We start from the raw sequence: 19,900 nt of genomic DNA, 5'->3' as shown, positions 1-19,900 counted from the left end.
GGGTGAAGCTGCATCAGGGGAAGGTTAGGTTGGATATTAGGAAAATACTGGGCACTGGAGCAGGTTTCCTTGTGACCAGGGTAGTGGTGACAGCCCCAAACCTGCCAGAGTTCAAGAAGCATTTGGTCAACACTCGCAGTGGCTGTCCTGTGCAGGGTCAGAAGTTGCACTTGATGATCCTTTTAGGTCCCTTCCAACTCAGGATATTCTACGATTCTAGGTCCCTTTGTATGCTCCTGCCTCTCACCTTTGCCTTTCAATTAGAATAAACTGGAGAAGCAGCATCTGTCACTCATCACTGCACAGAGCCCAGTGCTTCATATTTCTGTTCCATGCTTGATGATCATGGTACCTGTAATGTACTGGTGAAAAAACACCTTGGTGTCTTCTGCAGCTTCTTGTGGCAGTGGGGAAGCTGAGAACTGATGCAGTACTGTCTCCTGGAGTGAACGGTCAGACTGGTACCAGTGACCCTGCAATGAAGCACCTGGAACCATCTCCTCTGCTCCTGGCACACTGATGAACCATGGATATTTGTTAGAGCAATTTAATAGGTTTATTCATTGTGAAAGCATACCCGTATCTTGATTTCAAGCTCTAGGTGAAATTGATTTCAAGATACTTGATTGCAGCAGTCAGTATTTTTCAATTATTTGAAAACTGACATAAATGAAAAACAATAAAGCCCAAAGGAAGCTGTTCCCGTGCTGTCACAGAAGGAGGAAGCCGTGGGAATGAACAGCCTGAAATTTATGGCTCTACTGGGACACGTGAATTACAGGTTCACATTATTTCACACCACCTTCCCAGAAAAGGTGTCCCTTCGCCCCATTGTCCCCACAATATTTATTGCTCACATGGACACACTAACCCCCACTGAAGCTTTAACTGCAATCTAATTAACTGAGGAAAGACAGTATTGGAAGATTTTTTTCTTAATCCAATCAAACTCAATACATTCAGAGGAGCCAAGAGTTTCCAGTAGATGGAAGGCACTGCAAAGCAGCAGGTTTAATGTATTAAAGACAAGTCAATCCACATCTGCAACATCAAGGTTAGTGAAGTTCAGTGGTTGACAATCAATGCTAAATGATGTGAGAGGTTTAGACAAACACAAGCCATCAACTACAACTAGTTCATTTATTGAAAACCACTGTATCATAATCCACAATGAGATTGTCACTTACAGAGTATAAGAAGGCATAAGAAATGCAACACTGAGCAGTCTGTGGCTGCATTATCCCTTCCAATTCCTCACCTGGAATTAGGAAGACCCTAGGGCTGCATGGAAAGGCTGATACTGTACAAAAGCTTAATATGTAATCTAACAGGTTTTCAGTACAAATTTGTGCTCAAGTGTTAAATACACTCAGCTATTCCAAGTGTAAACAGGCAGTCTACTTTAGGGGTATCAGAAATTGCAAGACTGCTGAAATGGAAACAGAAATTAATTGATACAACTATTAATTGTTTCCACTGTGTGTTTTGTTAATAGGTGTTTCCATGCTACACAATGGCTGAAAGGCACGCAATTGTAGCTGCAATCAAAATACTTATCTAGTGAAAGTGATAAGGTATTCTGGGTAAGCTTGAATGTCATTAAAAATTATGAACATGGTTGGCTGGGTCAGGTTATCAGTTGAACTATCAAACAGATCTGTAGGGTTATTAGGATTTTTTGCTGCTGGAGTGAGTGATCCTTTTATGCCCTGACAATATTCTCCAACAAGGACTCGAGCCAAGTACATGTACTTCTTCCCATTCACATCTGGTCTAGAGTAGGTATCGTGGGCAGAATAGTTGGCATTAACAGCAAAGTACGTTCCATTTCCATAGTTTGCAGCTGTAAAGTCAGAAAAACGCTCGTGAGTGTTTCAGTAACAGCAATCCCTTATCTGCACATTCAGAGCCTGTAAATTTGCTTTCTACTTGCAATATAGAGATAGAACAAAACAAATGATTGTGCATACAAGGCATGACTATCCAAATGGCATGGCAAATCAGCCCCATTCAGCAAAACAAGAGTTGTTTTGAAAATCATTTACCGTGCATTCCAGCATAGCTCCGGTTAAATCCATTGGAGTTAATTAAGGTTAATGACTCTTTACTTGTCCCGTGAAACAGAAGCCTCTCATTATTTGCGCTGCCATTTTTGTTGTCCATTTGACGCTTTTTTATTTGGTAGGCTTTCCAAAAATAGGGGTTCTGTACCCTTTCAATCTGCAGTTTGAAAGTAACACAGACAGAAAGAGGATAGGTTACTGTCATGAAAAAATTAGCGTATCAACTGCTCAATCTGCTTCCAAGATTCCTCTCCAAGCTCCAATGCTTTTATACCAGATGATGAAATAAGCTAGTCAAGTAATTGCAAGCTTTCGCATGCAGACAGCAGAACCCAGCACAGAACACGACACAAACACTCCAAGGGAAACAATACAGGAGTGTTTTGCAGGTTTCTGGGCCATAGATGACCCACTCACCTGCATGGCCCACATGGGCAAATACTGTGCTCTGCTACAGCAAAAAGCATTCCAAGAGCACTCTCCTTTGGAGCTGAAGAAGCAACTGCTTCAAATACCTCAATAAACTGATGCTGATTGAAGTGAGTGAAAGCCAGAAAGGCTTGTCTAACTTCTGAAATCCCAGTGGAATTTCTTTTTCTATTGTTATTAGTATCTTTCATCACTTGCCATCGAAGTATTTACACTCAGAAATGATGACGTGCTTTTACCTTTTCAATTTTGAATGACTGACAGGTCTGCAGAAACCTTTCCTGCACATCTCTATACTCTCTGGCTTCTGGTCGTAGTTCCACTATTTTGAGCTGCTCATTTTCCATATTGTCCCACATTGAAGGGAGCACTGTTGTCTCTTGATCTGCAGAAGAAACACAATCAATCATATTTACCCAAATCCCCCACTTAAAATTAAATATGCCCTGCTACAAAACCTTCTAAAAGCCCATACATCTTGCTTATGGGTAAGTCAGAAAGAGGCAACTCCTTATATTGTAAAGGACCAGCAGTAAATGGAAGAGGGTACATCTCAAAAACAGAAATGAGCTGAGAGCTAGAATTACAATTGCTACAAACATCTGATTATTGCTAATAAGCCTGTTAAGAACCTCAGAATGCATTACTCAGTTTCCAAAATATTTTAAATAACTGTAAGGTTCTTTTATTTCCCAATTCAGTTCCTTTCTACATTCTCCAGAAAACAACCAATACGTTGCTCCTAAAAATACTGTGAATATTCTTACCATTCCTTTCTCTTACTAGGCTGGACGCAACCTGGTTTTCACATGGGAATGTCAGTTTGTCAAAATGCTTTTACTGACCTTCAGATTTATCAACACGTCTAATGGATATTTGTTTTCCTTGGTCATCCACAGCATATTTATGTTTCATATCCACTGTGTACTTTTTCTCACCAATGGTGACTGAAATACTTTTCTGCTTTCCCACGTAAGCATTTTCCACCTGCATATTTGTGAGATTGGCAAAGGGCACATAGGAATCATTTTCAAAATATTGCCATTCGACTACATTCTTTAAAAGTCGTGCATGGGCCTCCTCCTGTTTAGCAGCTTTTACCCTGATGATCATTTTCTGAACAACTGAATAAGCCATCCAGACATCTTTCGCAAAACCTGAAATTCCAATAGAGGTATCCCTCAAAGAAAGAGCAATTTTTAATTTCTTTTGTAGTTGACACAGTTCTTCATTCTCTTCTTCACCAAAATGAGAGATGGAGTCATCTGCAATTTCTTTTTGAAGTTGTTCTTTTAAAATTGCACTTTTTAGCCACTTTTCAGCTTCTTCCACTTCCTTCTTATTTTCACCACAAACTTGCACAACAGCCAGGTTTATTTTCTTTTCCAAAACTGCTTTATTTTCCTTTGGGGAATGTTTCTCAGAGGTCAATAATGCTACATTGAAATACACAAATATTGTAATTAATACTAATCGTAACTAGTTGGTGTTAAACAGATTGATCTGTAACCTGTATTTAAGTGACATCTACTTACATGTTATCTTGGAAAAAAATGCCTTGACTCGTGTTTTAGTAGATGTTTCTCTTTTCTTCATCCTTATATGGAACACAGGCAGCAGATGTGGCTGAAAGATGACAACTTTAATAATTTTCACAGATGGAGCAGAGTTCTTTCTTGCAAAGTCAGTTACTGCATCTATCATGTTGTCAGCTACCTCTGCTGGGTTGCGGCCTGCCTGTCCTGAAAAAAGTTATAGATATTTTGCTTTTAAAAAATGTTAATGACTTACAATTGATTAAAACATCTTTACAAAAACAGCTATGAACAGACCCACAATCACTTGCATCATAAACAGGTCAAGAATAACATCAGGCAGGCAGTTACAAAAGGTTTCTATTTATCAGGAAAAGAAAGTTTGAGAACACCTTTCTAGCAAGGGAAAAATGGAAGTTTCCTTTGTGGACATGGCAACCATTCAGTTTATGATGTAGATTGTGTATGGCTTGGGTACCTAATAACTGTTCGCTCAAAATACAGGCCTCGTTTTATTCATGCAAGGGGTTCCGCCATGCACGAGGCACAGGTCTGGATTCTCCAACTCCACAGATTTCTACTGAACTAACTGAAAATAATAAGAGAAGAAAAACAGATGATCTGGCCTTTTTGACAGGCTCACATTCCACCCGTATCAACTCTACTTGTGTGGCTGCGAGGCAGAGTTGCATCTACTGGTTTCAGCAATGGAGAAGTAGCTCCCTGGCTGCTCTCTCTGAGCTGTCCACAGATATCAGGCTGCAGGCTGTTCAGGAAGCACAGACGTACCTTTGAATTCCTGTTAGCAAGGAAGTGCTGGCTCTACAATACTCATACTCCTTACATACTAGATATCTGCAAGGAGTGAAGTTTTCTAGCTCTTCATAAGCCTCTAATAACAGTTTTAAAGACTGCAGTTTCCAAACATATTTCATCAAATAATAACCCCTCCAAATAAATCAAACTCATTGCTTGAGACCTGAGATCAGCAGAATGACATGGACTGAACCCATTTCAAAGAGAGAGACACAGACCTGTTCCAATTGCTGGGAAGACAACAGAGGTGTACCCCTGTAACTCACACTGCTGGAGCACCTGGAAAACTAGCCACTTGATATCATCTTGGGCAACAAAATGGATTATATTTTTGCATGGCAGGTTTCCTGCCTGGGTGATGATATAGCTCTTGTGAGTCTTCTGGGCTGAAACATAATTAGAACATAATCAACAATTATCCACAATATAGATGTGTACTAGTCCTAATTACAAAATAAGAAATGGTGACAAATATGCCCCAGGATAAGCTTCATGTCTCCTTCCATAAAGTGAGCAACCCCCTCTTTCTATTTATTTTCACATTCAAGGCACAAGGATTCAATTTATGTTTGCAAAGTATTTGCCTCCTGACAAAAAATTTTTGTGTGTCTTTATTTGTCAGGTTTACTCTGTAAACCTGGAGAACTTCATGCAGACTGGCACTGTCTTCATAAAAACACTAGCACAACATCTACCTCCAGGCTGCCTAGTCCAAATTACCCTCTTGGCCTGTGCAAGAGAGGTCTGTTTACCTCTGATTGCTTCCACATAATTCTTTTCCTTTCGCTGGTCTTCCAAGCTGACCTCCACACCTGCGTCTTTCCCACTTCCCTTATTCTGTGGGGTTTAAACCACATATACTTGTCCATCCTTACTCCCCTTTCATTATAGTTGCTGTTCATCAGCTGCATTTGGTCTACAAATAAATGGCTCTTCTGACAAAGGAACCCAGCTTTGCACTACTGAGAAATAGGCACATGAGGATGTGGCAGAAGGTTACTAGCTATACCAACAGCAAACATTTTCTCACTCAGAAATAACAAAAGGAGTTGCAGATAGTCAATTGTTTCCAGTGAGGTATGGCTTCTCTATTAACGTTTCTGACAACATCAATTCCTTGCTCACGGCTCTGTTCCATGTAGACTCTATCTGTTTCAATCACGGAAAGCTTTATTGGAGTAAGAGGATGTAATAACAGATAGGGATCTTTACATATGCTTAGAAGCCACCTCCCCTTGAAGATTTTTCTTTTCCTTCCCTCATTAGATGTTTCATGAGTATCACATTAACTGATTAAAAACCAGCTGCTGTAATACAGTGCATAATACAGGTGGAAATACAGTAGGTCGTATTGACAAAGTATTCCAACAGATTCCTTGCCATCCATTAACACTTTTGGAAGGGTCAGAAATGTTGTACTATACCTAGTAGACCACATTCAACTTCAACTGCTTTTCCAGCACCGTTCAGGATTGCTTTAGAGACACCTTAAATGAGAAGAGGCATATGAATCCACTGTTACTACTGTTAATGCTGTTAAAGTCCCGTCTGAGGCAGAACTGTATGCCACATAGTATCTATCATATCTCAATCCCAATAACAGTAAATGTTATAATAGAAAAGCACTATTGCCAAAATTTTAGACTTATGCTTTTCAATTCAAAGTGATGTCTAAAGTACATAACAAGTTTCACCATGTCAAAACTTCACTGAGGTTTGTCTTCTTTATCTGAGAGGTGTTCTATAAAAAGTCTATATATAAAAAAAAGAAAATTATTATTAGTTTCCCTTTCTGCAGGAGAGTCTTAAACATGCCATCCTGCAACACAGATTATCAAGGAAACAAAGTTTCAGCAACTACTTAATCAAACCTTTGTACCCTAAGAAGCAAAACAGAAACCACATTGTGAAACAAATAAAAGGGTAAGAAGCATTGAAGAAAATACTTCCTCCTCTCCTTTCTCAGCCCTTCCAAGCACACAAACTGTTTTCACACATACTATCGACTAAAATACCTGCTTTGAGGTTGAAGGTTTTGTTTGTTATGTTTACAATGGCATCTCCCTCTTCCTTGGTAATATCACCTTCTGCCACTTGGAACACGATGGAGCCAATTGTCATTTCAAGTAAATCATCTGCTGAGGCTGAAGAGGTAGAATGAAAAGCTGCAGAGAAAGAAATACAGACCCTGAGCAGAAGGGAATGATGATGTAAAAGTCAAGAGACTTGTTCACAGATACAACACCTACAGAGACCACAGTTTGGCTACAGACTCAGACTGTGGAGAGGATTGCCTGCCATGCTAACTGAAAATCATCCCTTCTCACAGGAGTCTTTGCTCAACCCGCACCTATTCCCATTACTTCATGCCAGGATGGCAGGGAAAATGTGTTTTGGTGTACACCTGATATACAGGACACTACTTAGCGACATTTTACCATATAAGCCTTTCTAAAACTCCAATGTAAAAGAGCAGAAAATTTTCCAAATCTCACTCCCTTACTCCTCTATCTCATGGAGTTTCCAGGCAGGTTCTCTACTGCACAACAGGTGGAACTTCTTACCCATGGGTTATTTGTAAGATCTTAATTATGTTTTCAACATAATTAACTCATTTTTTACAAGCTGCAGTTGCCTTAAGCAGAATAATACCAAAAATATTTCAGAGTGGTTTTGCTACTCCTCTGAACATGTAAAAGATTTAAGAGTATTCCAAAGAGACCACTTTAAGACACTTAACTAAGAACATATCTTCCTTCCCAGGACACAGGAAGACACTGGCCTCTTCACAGTCTAATCTGGTGCTGCAGCAATAAAAGCCCTGCCTGTGCCCTTGACACATGACAGCTTCTGCTGTCCTGATTTGGAGGGGCACTATCCAGATAAGGAACCACAGACACATTTTTTTCTTAGCATCTCCCTACACTATTTCGGACGTAACAGACACTCAGCCTGAAAATACTGCCTTTACAGCAGCCACCTGGACTTTGTGAATGATATAATCTTTTTTTTCTTCATGGCCAGGCTTCGTGAACGAAGATTTGGGAAGGGCTCTACCCATGTGGGTGTGCCCTTCCACCCTGCACAATGGATTTTTTAGGTGAGGCGTGGATTTTTTAGGTGAAACTGGCCTCACCCTTTAACTCCTAAGGTTCATCTGCCACGGCTGAGCAAGCTTGGAGAGTGACAGTGAAGTCCTCAGGACTAGAACCTACAGCCCCTGGTATTGCCAGGAGGTCTCCCATCCAAGTACTGGGGGCTGACCCTGCTTAGCTCCGAGATCTGACGGGATCGGGTGTCAGGGAGGCATTTAACTGCTGGGAATGATATGCTCACCAAACAAATATCTAAACATCCATAAGGAATGCATGGAGTATTTTAAAGAATAAAAAAAATCCACTAGGCACACAGCTTCTGTGAAACAAGCTTACCTGTGCCTTGGCTAGCCTCATTTGAAGAAGGATTCTGCATTTCAATGCCTGGAGTATTTCCACACCTGCTCTCAAGTTCACCTGAAAACACCTAGAGAAGGAAATTACAATAAACCCCTGCAGAAGTCTTTACACAGTAGAAATAAAAGTTTGAAAAGCCAAGTTGAAAAACATTTAGACAGATTTAAACACAATTTACTTCATACTTCATACTTGCCTCAACACTGATGGCAAGGCCTGGCACAAGCTGTTCTCAGAGAGCAAGGCTATGCAGTGTGAACAGACAAAGTTATAAATAACTAAGTCGAAGCCCTAGTTACCATTCCACAGGGATAGAGCACGAGATGGCATCCTTATACTGAGGGGCTAGCTTACACTAACTCAACTTTTGCAAGTAATGCTACTCTTCTCTATACAAACAGGTCAGGCTTTGACACAGTAGCCATCAAGTTGGGCCTTTCAAAATATATTAGCTACTACACAAAATAGCAGAAGCCAACAGATGCAGAAACATTTCTCTGGACATTAATTCACAGTGTGACTGCTCTCTTTTAGTGTGAAATGAGTAATTTGAGCGTACATACAGAAAATGTGTGCTAAAGTGACACTAAAAAAAGGGGGGTGCAGAATACTGGCATGTTTCTACTGGAGAAGTTTGCCAGCACAGCAATCCTCGCACAATTATTCTTCCTGACTTTTGCACTCCATTTAAAGCACTCCTTTTCTTCCATGGGTGGAGGCATTGATGCAGGAGTTACAGCAAACTTATCTGTCAGGACCTATGGACTGAAGAGTTAGGTGAGTTCATGAGAGAAAGAGTAATTACACTTCTGTCTGTATTATTGCCAGGAAACAGAAAGGGACAGAAAGGGAGCAGGACTGTGCAGGAAAGGCAGGCAACCACGACGGGTGGAACCAATATGAGAACTTTCAGTATGGACAACTTTTTCTTTAGTATAAGAACAAGCATCCTGTGAATTATTTGAAGAACATCAGATAGCCAAGTATCATGAAAAAGACCCAAAAAAGCAACCACATGATAGAGAAAGAAAACTAGAGTAACTCACCTGAATATTAGCTGTGTCTTTTGGATGCAACAGAAAGCGAACTTCCTCAAGGGAATTTACTACATTTTTACTACTGAATTCAAACACTTTGTCAAAAAATAATTTAGCAACAACAAAGGCTGGGAATCCTAAATTTCCTGTCCCAATTGCTGGGAAAGTAATTGACCTTAGAGACAGTTCTTCAGCAATCTCCAGGCACTTCGTGATGACATCACCCAAGACCTGTAAAGTACAATTATTTTTTCAGTTACTGAAAGTAATTTTTATTCCAGCATGCACAACTTCCCTTTTAGATATCTCTTGGTATTCAAGTACAATTAAATGCATACTTCACAAGGAATTTATTAGTCAACAAGAGTTGACTCTCTTGTCTTCTATGACACTGTCCCTGATTTCAAAGGAAAAGTGGCATTAAAGACACTATAAAGCCCAGACAAACTCCAGCCAATAAAACCCCTTATACCTTTGAAGATGTTGTTCTCTGTGACCACGCAGGTATGACAGTATGAAGCACAACACTGCAATGTAGATTGTAACCTTTTGTTTTAAACACAGATCCTTCCTCAGCTCTTCCTAGGCCTTCTTTATACAATTCTGTCTGAAGCATTGGCCCTGCCTTGCTTAGCAAAGCTTTAGCAAGTGGCCCTTTATCAAGCTGGAGATCTTTGCCAACACTGTTGACAACAATGGATGTCTGAAAAACACACAAGCAAAAACTCTAGCTTTTAAGTATCAAATTTAAATTTTGCATTGATGAATCAAATACAGACTGTATGATGGTTTACAAAGTAAATTTTTGGTACAGGAATCAGAGTGGACAAAGTTTTGGAATAAATCAGAAGTTATGCTCAATTCTAATATCATGAGCCTGCACAAAGAAACACAAAATCTGAGTTAACAAATTAATTTCAGCCTGATGGGAGATACTTAAAATTCTACATTCTTGGTTTAATTATTCAACATTTATGCAAGTTTGTTTTCCAAGAGAGGTTCACAGACCAAAATCATGTTCACTGAGGCAGACATGACCTTCTATGCATGGCTGGTCTCGGGGAAAAGCAGAACCTGAAGACAAACAAGACTGGAGAAAATCTACGGAGAAAGATGCTAGAAAAGTAGTGATTTTTAAATGAGATAAATACAAAGGGTTATGAACATTGTGTCAAGCCCTATATCCAGCTCCTCAGAAAGGATCTCTATAGACATTTTAACATATATTCTGCCCTTTCCAACTAGAGGAGCTGTATAAACAACTTGTGGGAGGCATCCACTCCTGAAAGAATTTGCTGGCCATTATGAAAGGGTTCTGAATGGAGTTGCTTTCTATATTGGCAATACCAGTAAAATAGCTATCAGCCAGCTAACAGAAATTCAATGCAGGAGGTAACTGGAAATCAATTAGTGAAGTTGGTTCTTCACAGGAAATGAAATAGTACCTGCATGTTTCATGCCAATGACAAAACAAGTAATAGTTCCCACACCAATATCCCACAGACGCAGGGAGAACAGGACTGGCTGTGGGCCTGGGCTCAGATGTGCATGTCTGCGCTGCCTCAGGAGCACAGTGGACATGGAAGAACCAGCCACTCTCATACAGCAAGGCACTCATGTGAACCAACACTGAGCAGCCTCTTTTGCTTCTATACTATTACCAGACTCTCATAATCAGGATTCCTGGAAAGGCCAGTGCTGCCTGAAGATTGTTCCAGCCAAGCAAGGAAGGATCAGGAGTGTTCAGAGCCCAGAAAAATTCCTGCTGGACCCAGTTGATTTTGCTAAACTGTAATGTACCTTGTAGCATAAGCATCTCTGGAGATATTCAAAAGCTGTCTGGACACAATCCTGAGTAACATGCTCCAGGGGACCCTTCTTGTGCAGAGAGGTTGGACTAGATGACCTCAAGTGGTGCCTTCTAAGTTTAACCTCTCTGTGTTTTTTTTATCTGTGTGCCTCCGCATCAGTAGATGACAAAATGCAATTCTGCACAGCCATCTGTATCTGCCATGTAAGACAGTCATCAGACAGCAATTCTTCTTATCAGCAGTGATAGCTCATTTCAGTAACATGTCAAACATGCACAGCTGCTAATTACCAGTGATGGCCTAGGGCCGTTTGTTTATTGGTTTCATGTTTTTCATGTTCGTTTAAAAAAAAAAACCAAAATCCAAAACCCCTCACTAGGTACTTCAATAGCAAATAATTTAAAACACTTACCGTAGCATTCTCAATGCTTCCTGTTTGCAGCGTGATATCAAGGCCTTCCTCAGTTGTTAGGATTGAGAAGTTCTTATTCTGGGAAATTTTGCACTTCCTAGTTTGAGGAACTGGACTGGCCTGATGTGGGGACCTGTAGGAAGCTGAAGAACCTGGAAACACTTCCCTAAGTGCCTTGCTAAAAGCCTGAATGTTATCCTCTACAATATCCACAAGATGAACCTCCTTCAAGCTGCTGTCCCCTGTAGATTCTTCCAAGGTCTCCTTGATGGAGGATACAATCGAATATGTACAAAGTTCCAGAGGAAAACCAAAAATCCCTCCACTTATAGAGGGCAGAGCTATGGAATGACAGTTGTATGTTTCAGCTAGTTCTAGACTCTTCTTCACTGTCCTCCTTAACAGGTCCACGCACCTTTCTGGCTCCTCCTTCCTCCACCTGGGCCCAACAGCATGAATGACTTTCTTGCAGGGGAGTTTCCCAGCGTCTGTGATAACTGCGCTCCCAGGCTGGAAACGCCCGTTCTTCCTCACCAGCTCATCACACTGCTCTTGCAGAGTTGGACCAGCAGCTCTTAACAGTGCTTCAGCAAGGCCACCAATGTGCTTTAGGTCTTCGTTAGATGCATTCACCACAGCATCAACAGGATGAGTGCACAAGTCCCCTTTATACACTGCTATTACAATTCCACCCATGTTCACCTGCATACACGGCTTACCACCATTACTGTGTTCTTGCTGTTCTTCCAGCTGCTCTTCTGAGTGCTCTTCTAGTAGGACTAAACACTTAAACTCTTGTTTTACATGGGCGGCCAAAAAGCGTTCTTGCTCTCTGAAATACGATTTGGCTCCTGGTGCTCCAATTACCACACGCTTATAGTGCAGGCCAGATAGAATTTGCTCAACTAAGCTAACTCCTTCCAGCACTTTTGTCCTTGACCCGCTGAAAGATATAACTCTACATTTTTCCTGTGTGCTGAAGTCAACTTTCACACCCTTTTTCACTAAGCCATCCCAAACACTGACCCTCTCTTTCTCAAAAAACATTATTACTGCCATGGGCTTTCCTTCTATGACCCTTTGTACCTGTGTGTTTTCATCTATAAAGCTGGAAAGTTCCTCAAAGGCTTTTATTACTTCTTGAGAAAAACCAGCAATGATGACCTGACTGTCCACCTGAGTGACTGTTACAACTTCATTAGAGCAGTTTTGCTTGGAGACCATTTGCCATTCCTCCTTCTGGAGGACTGACTCATTCTCCAAAGCAATGCTTTTGTAGTCCAGTTCCTTCATAATTTCTTCTTCTGCTTTTAGGAGATCTTCAGGAGTACTCCCTTTCAAGATGATGGCTCCCACGCCAAGCTCATAAAAGGCACTAATTTGTTTTGACATAAACAGGGTCTGTGACAGGGTTTCATTATCAATATGCTCTAAAAACTGGAAAATATAAGGGTGGACATTAACTGTTTTCTTTACCATTTTGCGCATATTATCAAATATTTCCCCTTTTACTTTATAAACTTCCTCAGGCACACCACATAGGTTAATTATTTTCTGTAAAGAATCATAAGTTATTTGCAGGCCTGGGAACTCCATACGAAATTTTTCTTCCAGGCCAGTAACCTGTAAAATTCCATATTCCCCTGGACTCACTGTCACTATTTCTTCAGTTCTTTGCTTTTCTCTTTCAATTTCTCTGGTGGCCTTTTCAATCAGAATCTTCAGTTCTTGTTGCACATTCTTCACAACTTCTTTTACACCTACTAGAACAAGTAAATCCTTTGAAATACATGGGATTGTAAGAACTTCATCATGGGAAAAACTGTTTCTAATGGCTTCCCACAACTCTGTGCTTACTTGACATTGAATTGCTTCATACTTTGATATGCTTTGTGAAAAGGCTGTGGAAACTTTTTCCTTCCAAGCCTTTACCAACTGAGATACTGATCTCTTTCGCTGAGTCAAATCAGCAGAAGGATGCAAAGAAACCTTTGAGTCTGCACAGTGGGGTTCAGGCCACACTACCACACAATTACACTTTGCCATTTCACAGTTTATGGCCTCAATTAGGCTACTATTTCTTTGCAAATAATTCCAGATATAGGGGTCCAGAGGCAGGGTAAGTGGATCTGGCTTCTTTATCTGTGGCCCTTCCTTTCCATACAGAGCTGTTCCCAGCGAGGTGGAGTAAGGATAGACAGAGATTGGTGTTTTGTTGAGTGAATGCTTCTTTGCCAGGATATTTGTTACATCTAAAACAAAAAACAGAAACCCCCAGACTATTAATGTCAGCACTTAAGATATTCTGTTTTGCTTTGGAGGGTTTGGGGGTTTTTTGTTGTTGTTGTTTTGGGTTTTTTTGTTTTGGTTTTTTTTTGTTTTTTTAACTATGTTCTCTAAATAATAGCATTTGTTACTTCTAAGAACACTTTTAGATTCATTCATCTTTAGACCATTTTAGATTCCCTCCTTTCCTAGATAGAAATAATTCCAAATTATTGAAAAATTATTTATTTTAAAAGCCAGAAACTAAGTTGGAAAGTCGAGCACAGTATGGTCCACTTCTGGGAGGAGGTATGTACAGTCTCTGCTCCCACTTCTCTTAAATGCTATACTTGAAGTGCCCAGCGCAGCAGTTGTTTGGGTTATACTCAGCAGTATCAAACCACAGCTCCTCCATTTTCCCACCAAAAGAGCCTCTGTCCTTCAACTTCCCTTCTGCTCTCCACTGCAATGCCCCCAGCTTCCCTCTTATCCTTCACTTTGCACTCATCTTTCTGTCACTGACTGAACAAGCCACAGCACCTGCTCTCCAGCCAAAAAGCTGCCCAAGAAAAGGTCCTCAGACAAGCCACACAGCGCACATTGCCATGGGACAGCTGGTGGTGAAAGTGGCAGTTCCCTGCACCCACAGGGCTGTGACTTCTCTACTGACTTCAAGCTGCACCCTGAGCTCTGTAAGCATCAAGCTCTGGGTGAAATAAGCTCTCCAGAAAAAGGAAACAATTCTATGCCTTATGCCCAGCTGGTCCAAAACTGAGGCTTGCACTCCAGTTAGCAGCGACCTGCTGACAAAAGCACCAGATCTGCTGTTTTCTGAGGGCAAAGGAGGCATTCCTCTAGAAAGTCCACACTTTGATCTTTAAGTTAAAAGTTCTCAAAGAAATAAGGACTTTGCATTTCTGCATTACCTTTGTGGTCACTGAATGTAATGATAGCTGCATCTTCATCAGGCAGCTGTTGAACATCCATTACTTGTGCCCCTCCATTCTTCTGATTTTCAAAGTAGATGGTTATATAGTCACTGGGTGTGTTGGGTGGTATATTTTCAGCCCTAATGCTTTTTATTAGCTCAAGGCACCGTGCAGTAATGTTTTGTTGTTTTGCTCTGTGGTTTTGATTAAACTTTTTAGCAAATATCCCTGTATCTAGAAAGAGAAAGGAGAAGAAATAGAGAAAAAAAAATCAAACTAGGAGCTAGCTTTTCTACAATGATGTTAGCAGACTGTTGCTGTGCTGTGTGCACTGATCAAAGCACTGAATTACAAAATCAACTCAGAGGTGCCCACAAAGTTACATATTCAGTATCTGTTACACAGTATTCCCCTCTTGGTTCATCACAATGTTTGACCAGGACTGCAGCCAGAATTTGCCACTGGTTTTCCTACTGACTAGGACTGTGTGTCTTTAACCCCAAAAGGAAACAAGATCAGGTTAATTTCTGGGCTATGGCTTTGCACACAACTAATCAAAGTCAACAGTTCAGACTCTCTCAGTTTTATGACAAATATATTCTCTTTTTGTCTCTTCCCCTCACCCTTATCATCACAATAAGAGACAGTCAAATCACTTTTAGATTGTCAGTGAAAACCAGTTAAGTTTCTTAAGGACCTACTTATTTCTTAAAGGTTACACCAAAAATGTAGAACTGGACCACGACATGAGAGACAAATAATTTCTGCCTTCTAAAGCAAAAAACCTACACCTTCTCAGAAGCTAAAAAACCCATTGGTTTAGTTAAACCACAGACTAATCCCTTCACAACAAAAATTTCTCAGTAACTTCATTTTTACATATTACCAATAATGCCAGTATTACCACTAAGTTGATTCAAAGTGGCATATAACTTCTTTTCACCATATTCTAAAATTTAGAAGTTTTCCACACACAAGACTCAATTCTCTCTTTTTTTCTGTCCCAAATCTTCATCCAGAATGAAGCACATGTTAGAATGAAGTCACCTTGTCCCTAAAAGGACTCCAGCACAGCAGCACTGAAAGAATCGTGATCAAACCTTCAATACATGACAGAAAACACTTCCTGGTTAGTCTTACTCACACACACACATGCAAACTAGTAGCTAGTAAGAAAGAGCTTTAACTCCGACTCCTCCTTACCAGTATTTCCAGTAAAAGTAACTACAGCAGCATGTAACTCGGGTATCATTTCCACACTGAAGTCACCATCATCCTCTGACAAGCCACTGATGTTCTCTATCAGCAAAATTAACATGCACTCTTTTACAGTTTCCTTCATATTTTCCAGCACAACTGCATTGGAAGGCAGGGATCCTTCAGAGTTCTCCACTTGGCACAGCTCCTGGAGAGTCTCCACTTGCCATGGCTTCACAAACAGATCAATTTTCTTCACCTTGTGATGCTTCCTTTGCAAAACTTCTTGGGCATCTAATCCCACAGGAAAACAATCAAATATGTGATTGATTTACCCTTCCTCCCCCGCCACAGCAGAACAGCATGTGAAATAATAACAATAATACACCCTTTCTGCTTGGAGCAATGCCCACAAAGAGATCTAGCACCAGCAAAGGGCTATTTTTAAAAGGGACCTTTAGCAGTATAATACCCATAGCATGCAACCATACCTTGCTCATCCTTGAAGGTGACGATTATTTTTTGACCTTCTTTGACATAGGACTCAATAGTCCCCCCACCAGATTTCTTTTTATTTTCAAAGTACATTTCCACAATCTCATCTTCTATTTCTTCTCCAGAGGCGGTGGTTACCACTATGACGGACTTCCTAGAGGTTGCTTTTTCTGCTTCCAATTTCTCACATGATCCTGAAAAAAAGATCACACTCTAATGCCTTAGGCAAAAGTTAAGAAAAAGATCAAGCTTCTTATTTTCAAAACTTTCACGCCACTTTTTCTTCAGATCACTCAAAGTCAGGGAAAAGAATCCCTAACAAGTTAAGCATATCACTAGTGGGAGATGCCGTACCAACAGGTGAGGAGGAAATGCTTTAGTTCCTCACCAGGCAAGGACAGCAGAAGGCTAAAAAATCTTCCTCAAAAAGCCACAATGAGGGGAACCAGTGATCTTCTGCCTATGCACTCTCTCAATTCACAATTACAGCCATTGTTGTGGGTACGTAGGGTCTCCATATGCTGGTCACCACAGCAGCTCAGGTGTACCTGGGGTACAAAGCTACGGATGTTCTGGCACAGGTTGCCCCAGCTGGGCAGGGCTGGGAGCAGCTGAGAAGGGGCAGCCTTAGCCAGAACAAAGGCCAGAATCCACTGCTGTTCCCTAAGGAACTGACTTGCCTGGGCAGCCAGTGAAGTGGGGACTTTAAAAGGACTCTTACAAAGGAAAAAATATATTTCTTTTAGCCTGAGATTACAATTCCTACACTATACCAGACAAATACCACAAGCTATATGTGTGACCAGGGCACTACCAAAGCAGGAAGATCCACAAAAACAAAAGATGCAAGAATACACTGGTCACTGCTGGATAAGTGCCACACTTACCTGTCTTCTCCTGCTGAGCACACACAGGAGTCTCCCTTTTCTGGCAGATGGGATCAGACACACGGAGTTCACTAACTAGAGATAAATGACAATGATTTGTCAGTTACTGGGTACTTCAAGAAGAAAAGGGTCACATTCCTGTACACCCAGGAGCTAACACACCTTCAATTGAGTTTTGTTTGACACAGCCAGAATCACAGACTTACACAGATTCCTCTTTTGTAATTGGCTACAGAAACACTGTGGACTCAAGAAGCCTCAGGAATAATGTTAAAAATCAAACTAGCACAGAGACATGCTAAGTGAACCACTGTGAGCAGGTCCCCCCACGTACTACACACTGTCCTTGCACAAAAACTGCACTGAACATGAGAAGTGCAAAGGATGTCCCCCTTTGGGAGAGATGCACATTTGGAAACTGGCACCTCTGGAAAAGCCTCTATCATGATGTGCTCTGACTTTGCCCAACAGCTCTGCCTGCTAGTTTTGAACAAGAGGAAACACAGCTAAATTAGATAACAAAAACAGTGAGATCAAAACGCTTCTCCAATCTGAGCCCTCAGCCCCCATCTGCACACCCACCCCACTGTGCACAAACAGCTACTGCAGACAGAGCTCAGGGAGCTGTGTGTGTATTAGCCCTGTGTGAATCGATGAGTTGTGTATTGATTAGCTGTGTATTAGCCATGTGTACAGTGCTTAGCTGTGTCTGTTTATTAGTTGTGTGTGAATTATGTTTATGTGTTTAAGCCATGTGTGTAATGATTAGTTGTGTATTGATTAATCCTGTGTGTATCTATTAGCTGCATGTGTGTATTAGCCGTGTATTGATTACTCATGTGTGCGTGTATACTGATTAGTGGTGTGTGTATTGATTAGCCGTGTTTGGACTGATTAGCCAAGTATGGATTGATTAGCCGTGTATAGGTTAGTTGTGTGTGTCTATTAGCCGTGTGCGACTGGCAAACTGAGGTGCTGGGAACTGAGGTGCTGGGAAAGCACACGCAGTGACAGCTGGAACCGCAGAGAGCCAGCGCAGTCGGTGCCCGGGGGCTGCGTTTTAGGAATTACGTCGGGTTTGGTATTCGGGAAACGAAGGAGAGTGAAGTGTAGGGCAATCAAATCGCTAGAGCGCTGTTCGGCCGACCCGGCCAAGCACCGGGAAGCAAAACTTCCGACTCCCGTCCCGCCTCCCTCCCCATCCCCGTTTCTTCACCCGGGCTTCCCAGGCCAGTGCCCCACCAGCCCCGCGCCGCGTCCCACGCAGCTCCCACCTGGCGCCTCAGCCCCGCCGGTCCGTCCCTCCTCCTGCAAGGGAACGAGAGGAGAGCGGTCACCGGCAGCCCCTCGCCCGCAGTCCCGCACCCGCAGCCCCCTGCGCGGCTCCGCGCCCGCCTCACCTCTGCGGCGTCGCCGCCCGCGGGCAGCGCGGTGACCTGCAGCGACAACCGCCCACCGGGCCCCCACTCGAGCTCGTGGACCCGCCGGTCCAGCACCCGCTGCCTCACTGCCAACACAACAGGCACCGGTCAGGGGGGATGCGACCGCCCCCTGCCCCTCCGAACTGCGGGCAGCGCCGCCAGCGCCCCCGGCCCGCCCGGCCCGGCCGCTCACCCTCGGGGCGGGCGAAGCAAACGAGGAGGTGCCCGGTCCCGGTGCCGGCATCGGTCCCTGCCCGCAGCTCGCACTCGCCGCCTCCCGAGCGCTTCTGGCTCTGGAAGTAGCAGAGCAGCTTCTTCCTCAGCGCGGGCGGCGGGTCAGGGGAGCCCCAGTCCCCGCGCACCAGCAGCGGGAAGGCGCTGGGGCGCTGCCCCTCCATGACCGCACCGAGTGCTCCCCTCCCCACTACGCTTTCGGTTTCATTTCTTCGCCGAAGAAACCCAACGCGCCCGGCTCCGCCCAGGGCCGGAAACAGGCGGCCCCCCCGGGCCCGAGTGTGGCCCCGGGCCCGCCGCGCCTCCGCAGGGCACAGGTTCAGCCTCCCACCGCCCGCGGAGCGGCCCCGACGGCACAGCCCGTTGTGCCTCCACAGGTGTCACAAGAGCGGTGTTTTCAGCGCCTGAGTTTATAATAGGTAACCACTGGTTAACACTCGCTCTCCCTGCCTTAAACTTTCAAATCGTGTCCCAAAGTAAAATAACCCGTTTTCATGATTCTCTGTCAGAGATGCATCTGCAACTGTGCAAGATTGCAATGAAAGAGTATTTTCTCAGACCAACGTGTCTGCTAGCTGAGACATTTTCACTTAGTGCTCCATACAGCCTTGCAAAGGTTACAGTTCTTGGCTATTTCATGCTCTGTATTTTACTCATGTAACACTAAAATAGCAGTTAAAGTATTTTTCCACTCTAAGTTCACTGAAAGTTCATCGAGAAAAGGGATAAATAACCAAATGTCATTAAATATGATAAGTTTGGGTGGATGCCAGCTAAGCATAGGTATCATCAGACACACTGCTGAGCAAACCATGGGAATGCCTTTGTTTCTTGGTGGGCAACTGACGAAGCCATTGTTTCCTAATGTACTGTTCTCTCACAGCTACACTTACACCCTTTCCCAGTTACACGCTCTC

The 19,900-nt window shown here is 42.6% G+C and overlaps 1 protein-coding gene across 1 annotated transcript; it reads right to left on the bottom strand.

The window, feature by feature from the left end:
- Positions 1-1,121: 1,121 nt before the first annotated feature.
- On the bottom strand, positions 1,122-19,184 carry LOC139674967 (protein mono-ADP-ribosyltransferase PARP14-like). The gene is made up of 19 exons (XM_071562046.1): positions 18,943-19,184; positions 18,729-18,835; positions 18,603-18,636; positions 17,329-17,403; positions 16,438-16,635; positions 15,953-16,240; positions 14,747-14,983; positions 11,556-13,807; positions 9,805-10,035; positions 9,342-9,563; positions 8,275-8,365; positions 6,859-7,008; positions 6,268-6,330; positions 5,062-5,229; positions 4,028-4,234; positions 3,338-3,928; positions 2,732-2,877; positions 2,046-2,220; positions 1,122-1,843 (listed from the first exon to the last, which is right to left on the bottom strand). Exons 1-19 carry the CDS (start codon positions 19,145-19,147, stop codon positions 1,554-1,556), a joined length of 5,730 nt encoding a protein of 1,909 aa, XP_071418147.1. The 5' UTR covers positions 19,148-19,184; the 3' UTR covers positions 1,122-1,553.
- Between the last annotated feature and the right edge of the window lie 716 nt (positions 19,185-19,900).

Source organism: Pithys albifrons, chromosome 8, assembly GCF_047495875.1.
Source record: "Pithys albifrons albifrons isolate INPA30051 chromosome 8, PitAlb_v1, whole genome shotgun sequence".
Lineage (NCBI taxonomy): Eukaryota > Metazoa > Chordata > Aves > Passeriformes > Thamnophilidae > Pithys > Pithys albifrons.
The sequence above is the reverse complement of the archived record's forward strand: the minus strand, read 5'-3'. Positions and strand labels throughout refer to the sequence as shown.

Bases quoted from the DNA above. Each gene is read 5' to 3' on its own strand.
- LOC139674967 (XM_071562046.1), bottom strand. From the start codon at position 19,147: ATGGAGGGGCAGCGCCCCAGCGCCTTCCCGCTGCTGGTGCGCGGGGAC. The intron at 3,929-4,027 runs GTAAGTAGATGT...ATTTCAATGTAG, and splicing joins ATTTTTTTCCAAGATAACAT to CATTATTGACCTCTGAGAAA. The intron at 2,221-2,731 runs GTAAAAGCACGT...TTCAAACTGCAG, and splicing joins AGTCATTCAAAATTGAAAAG to ATTGAAAGGGTACAGAACCC.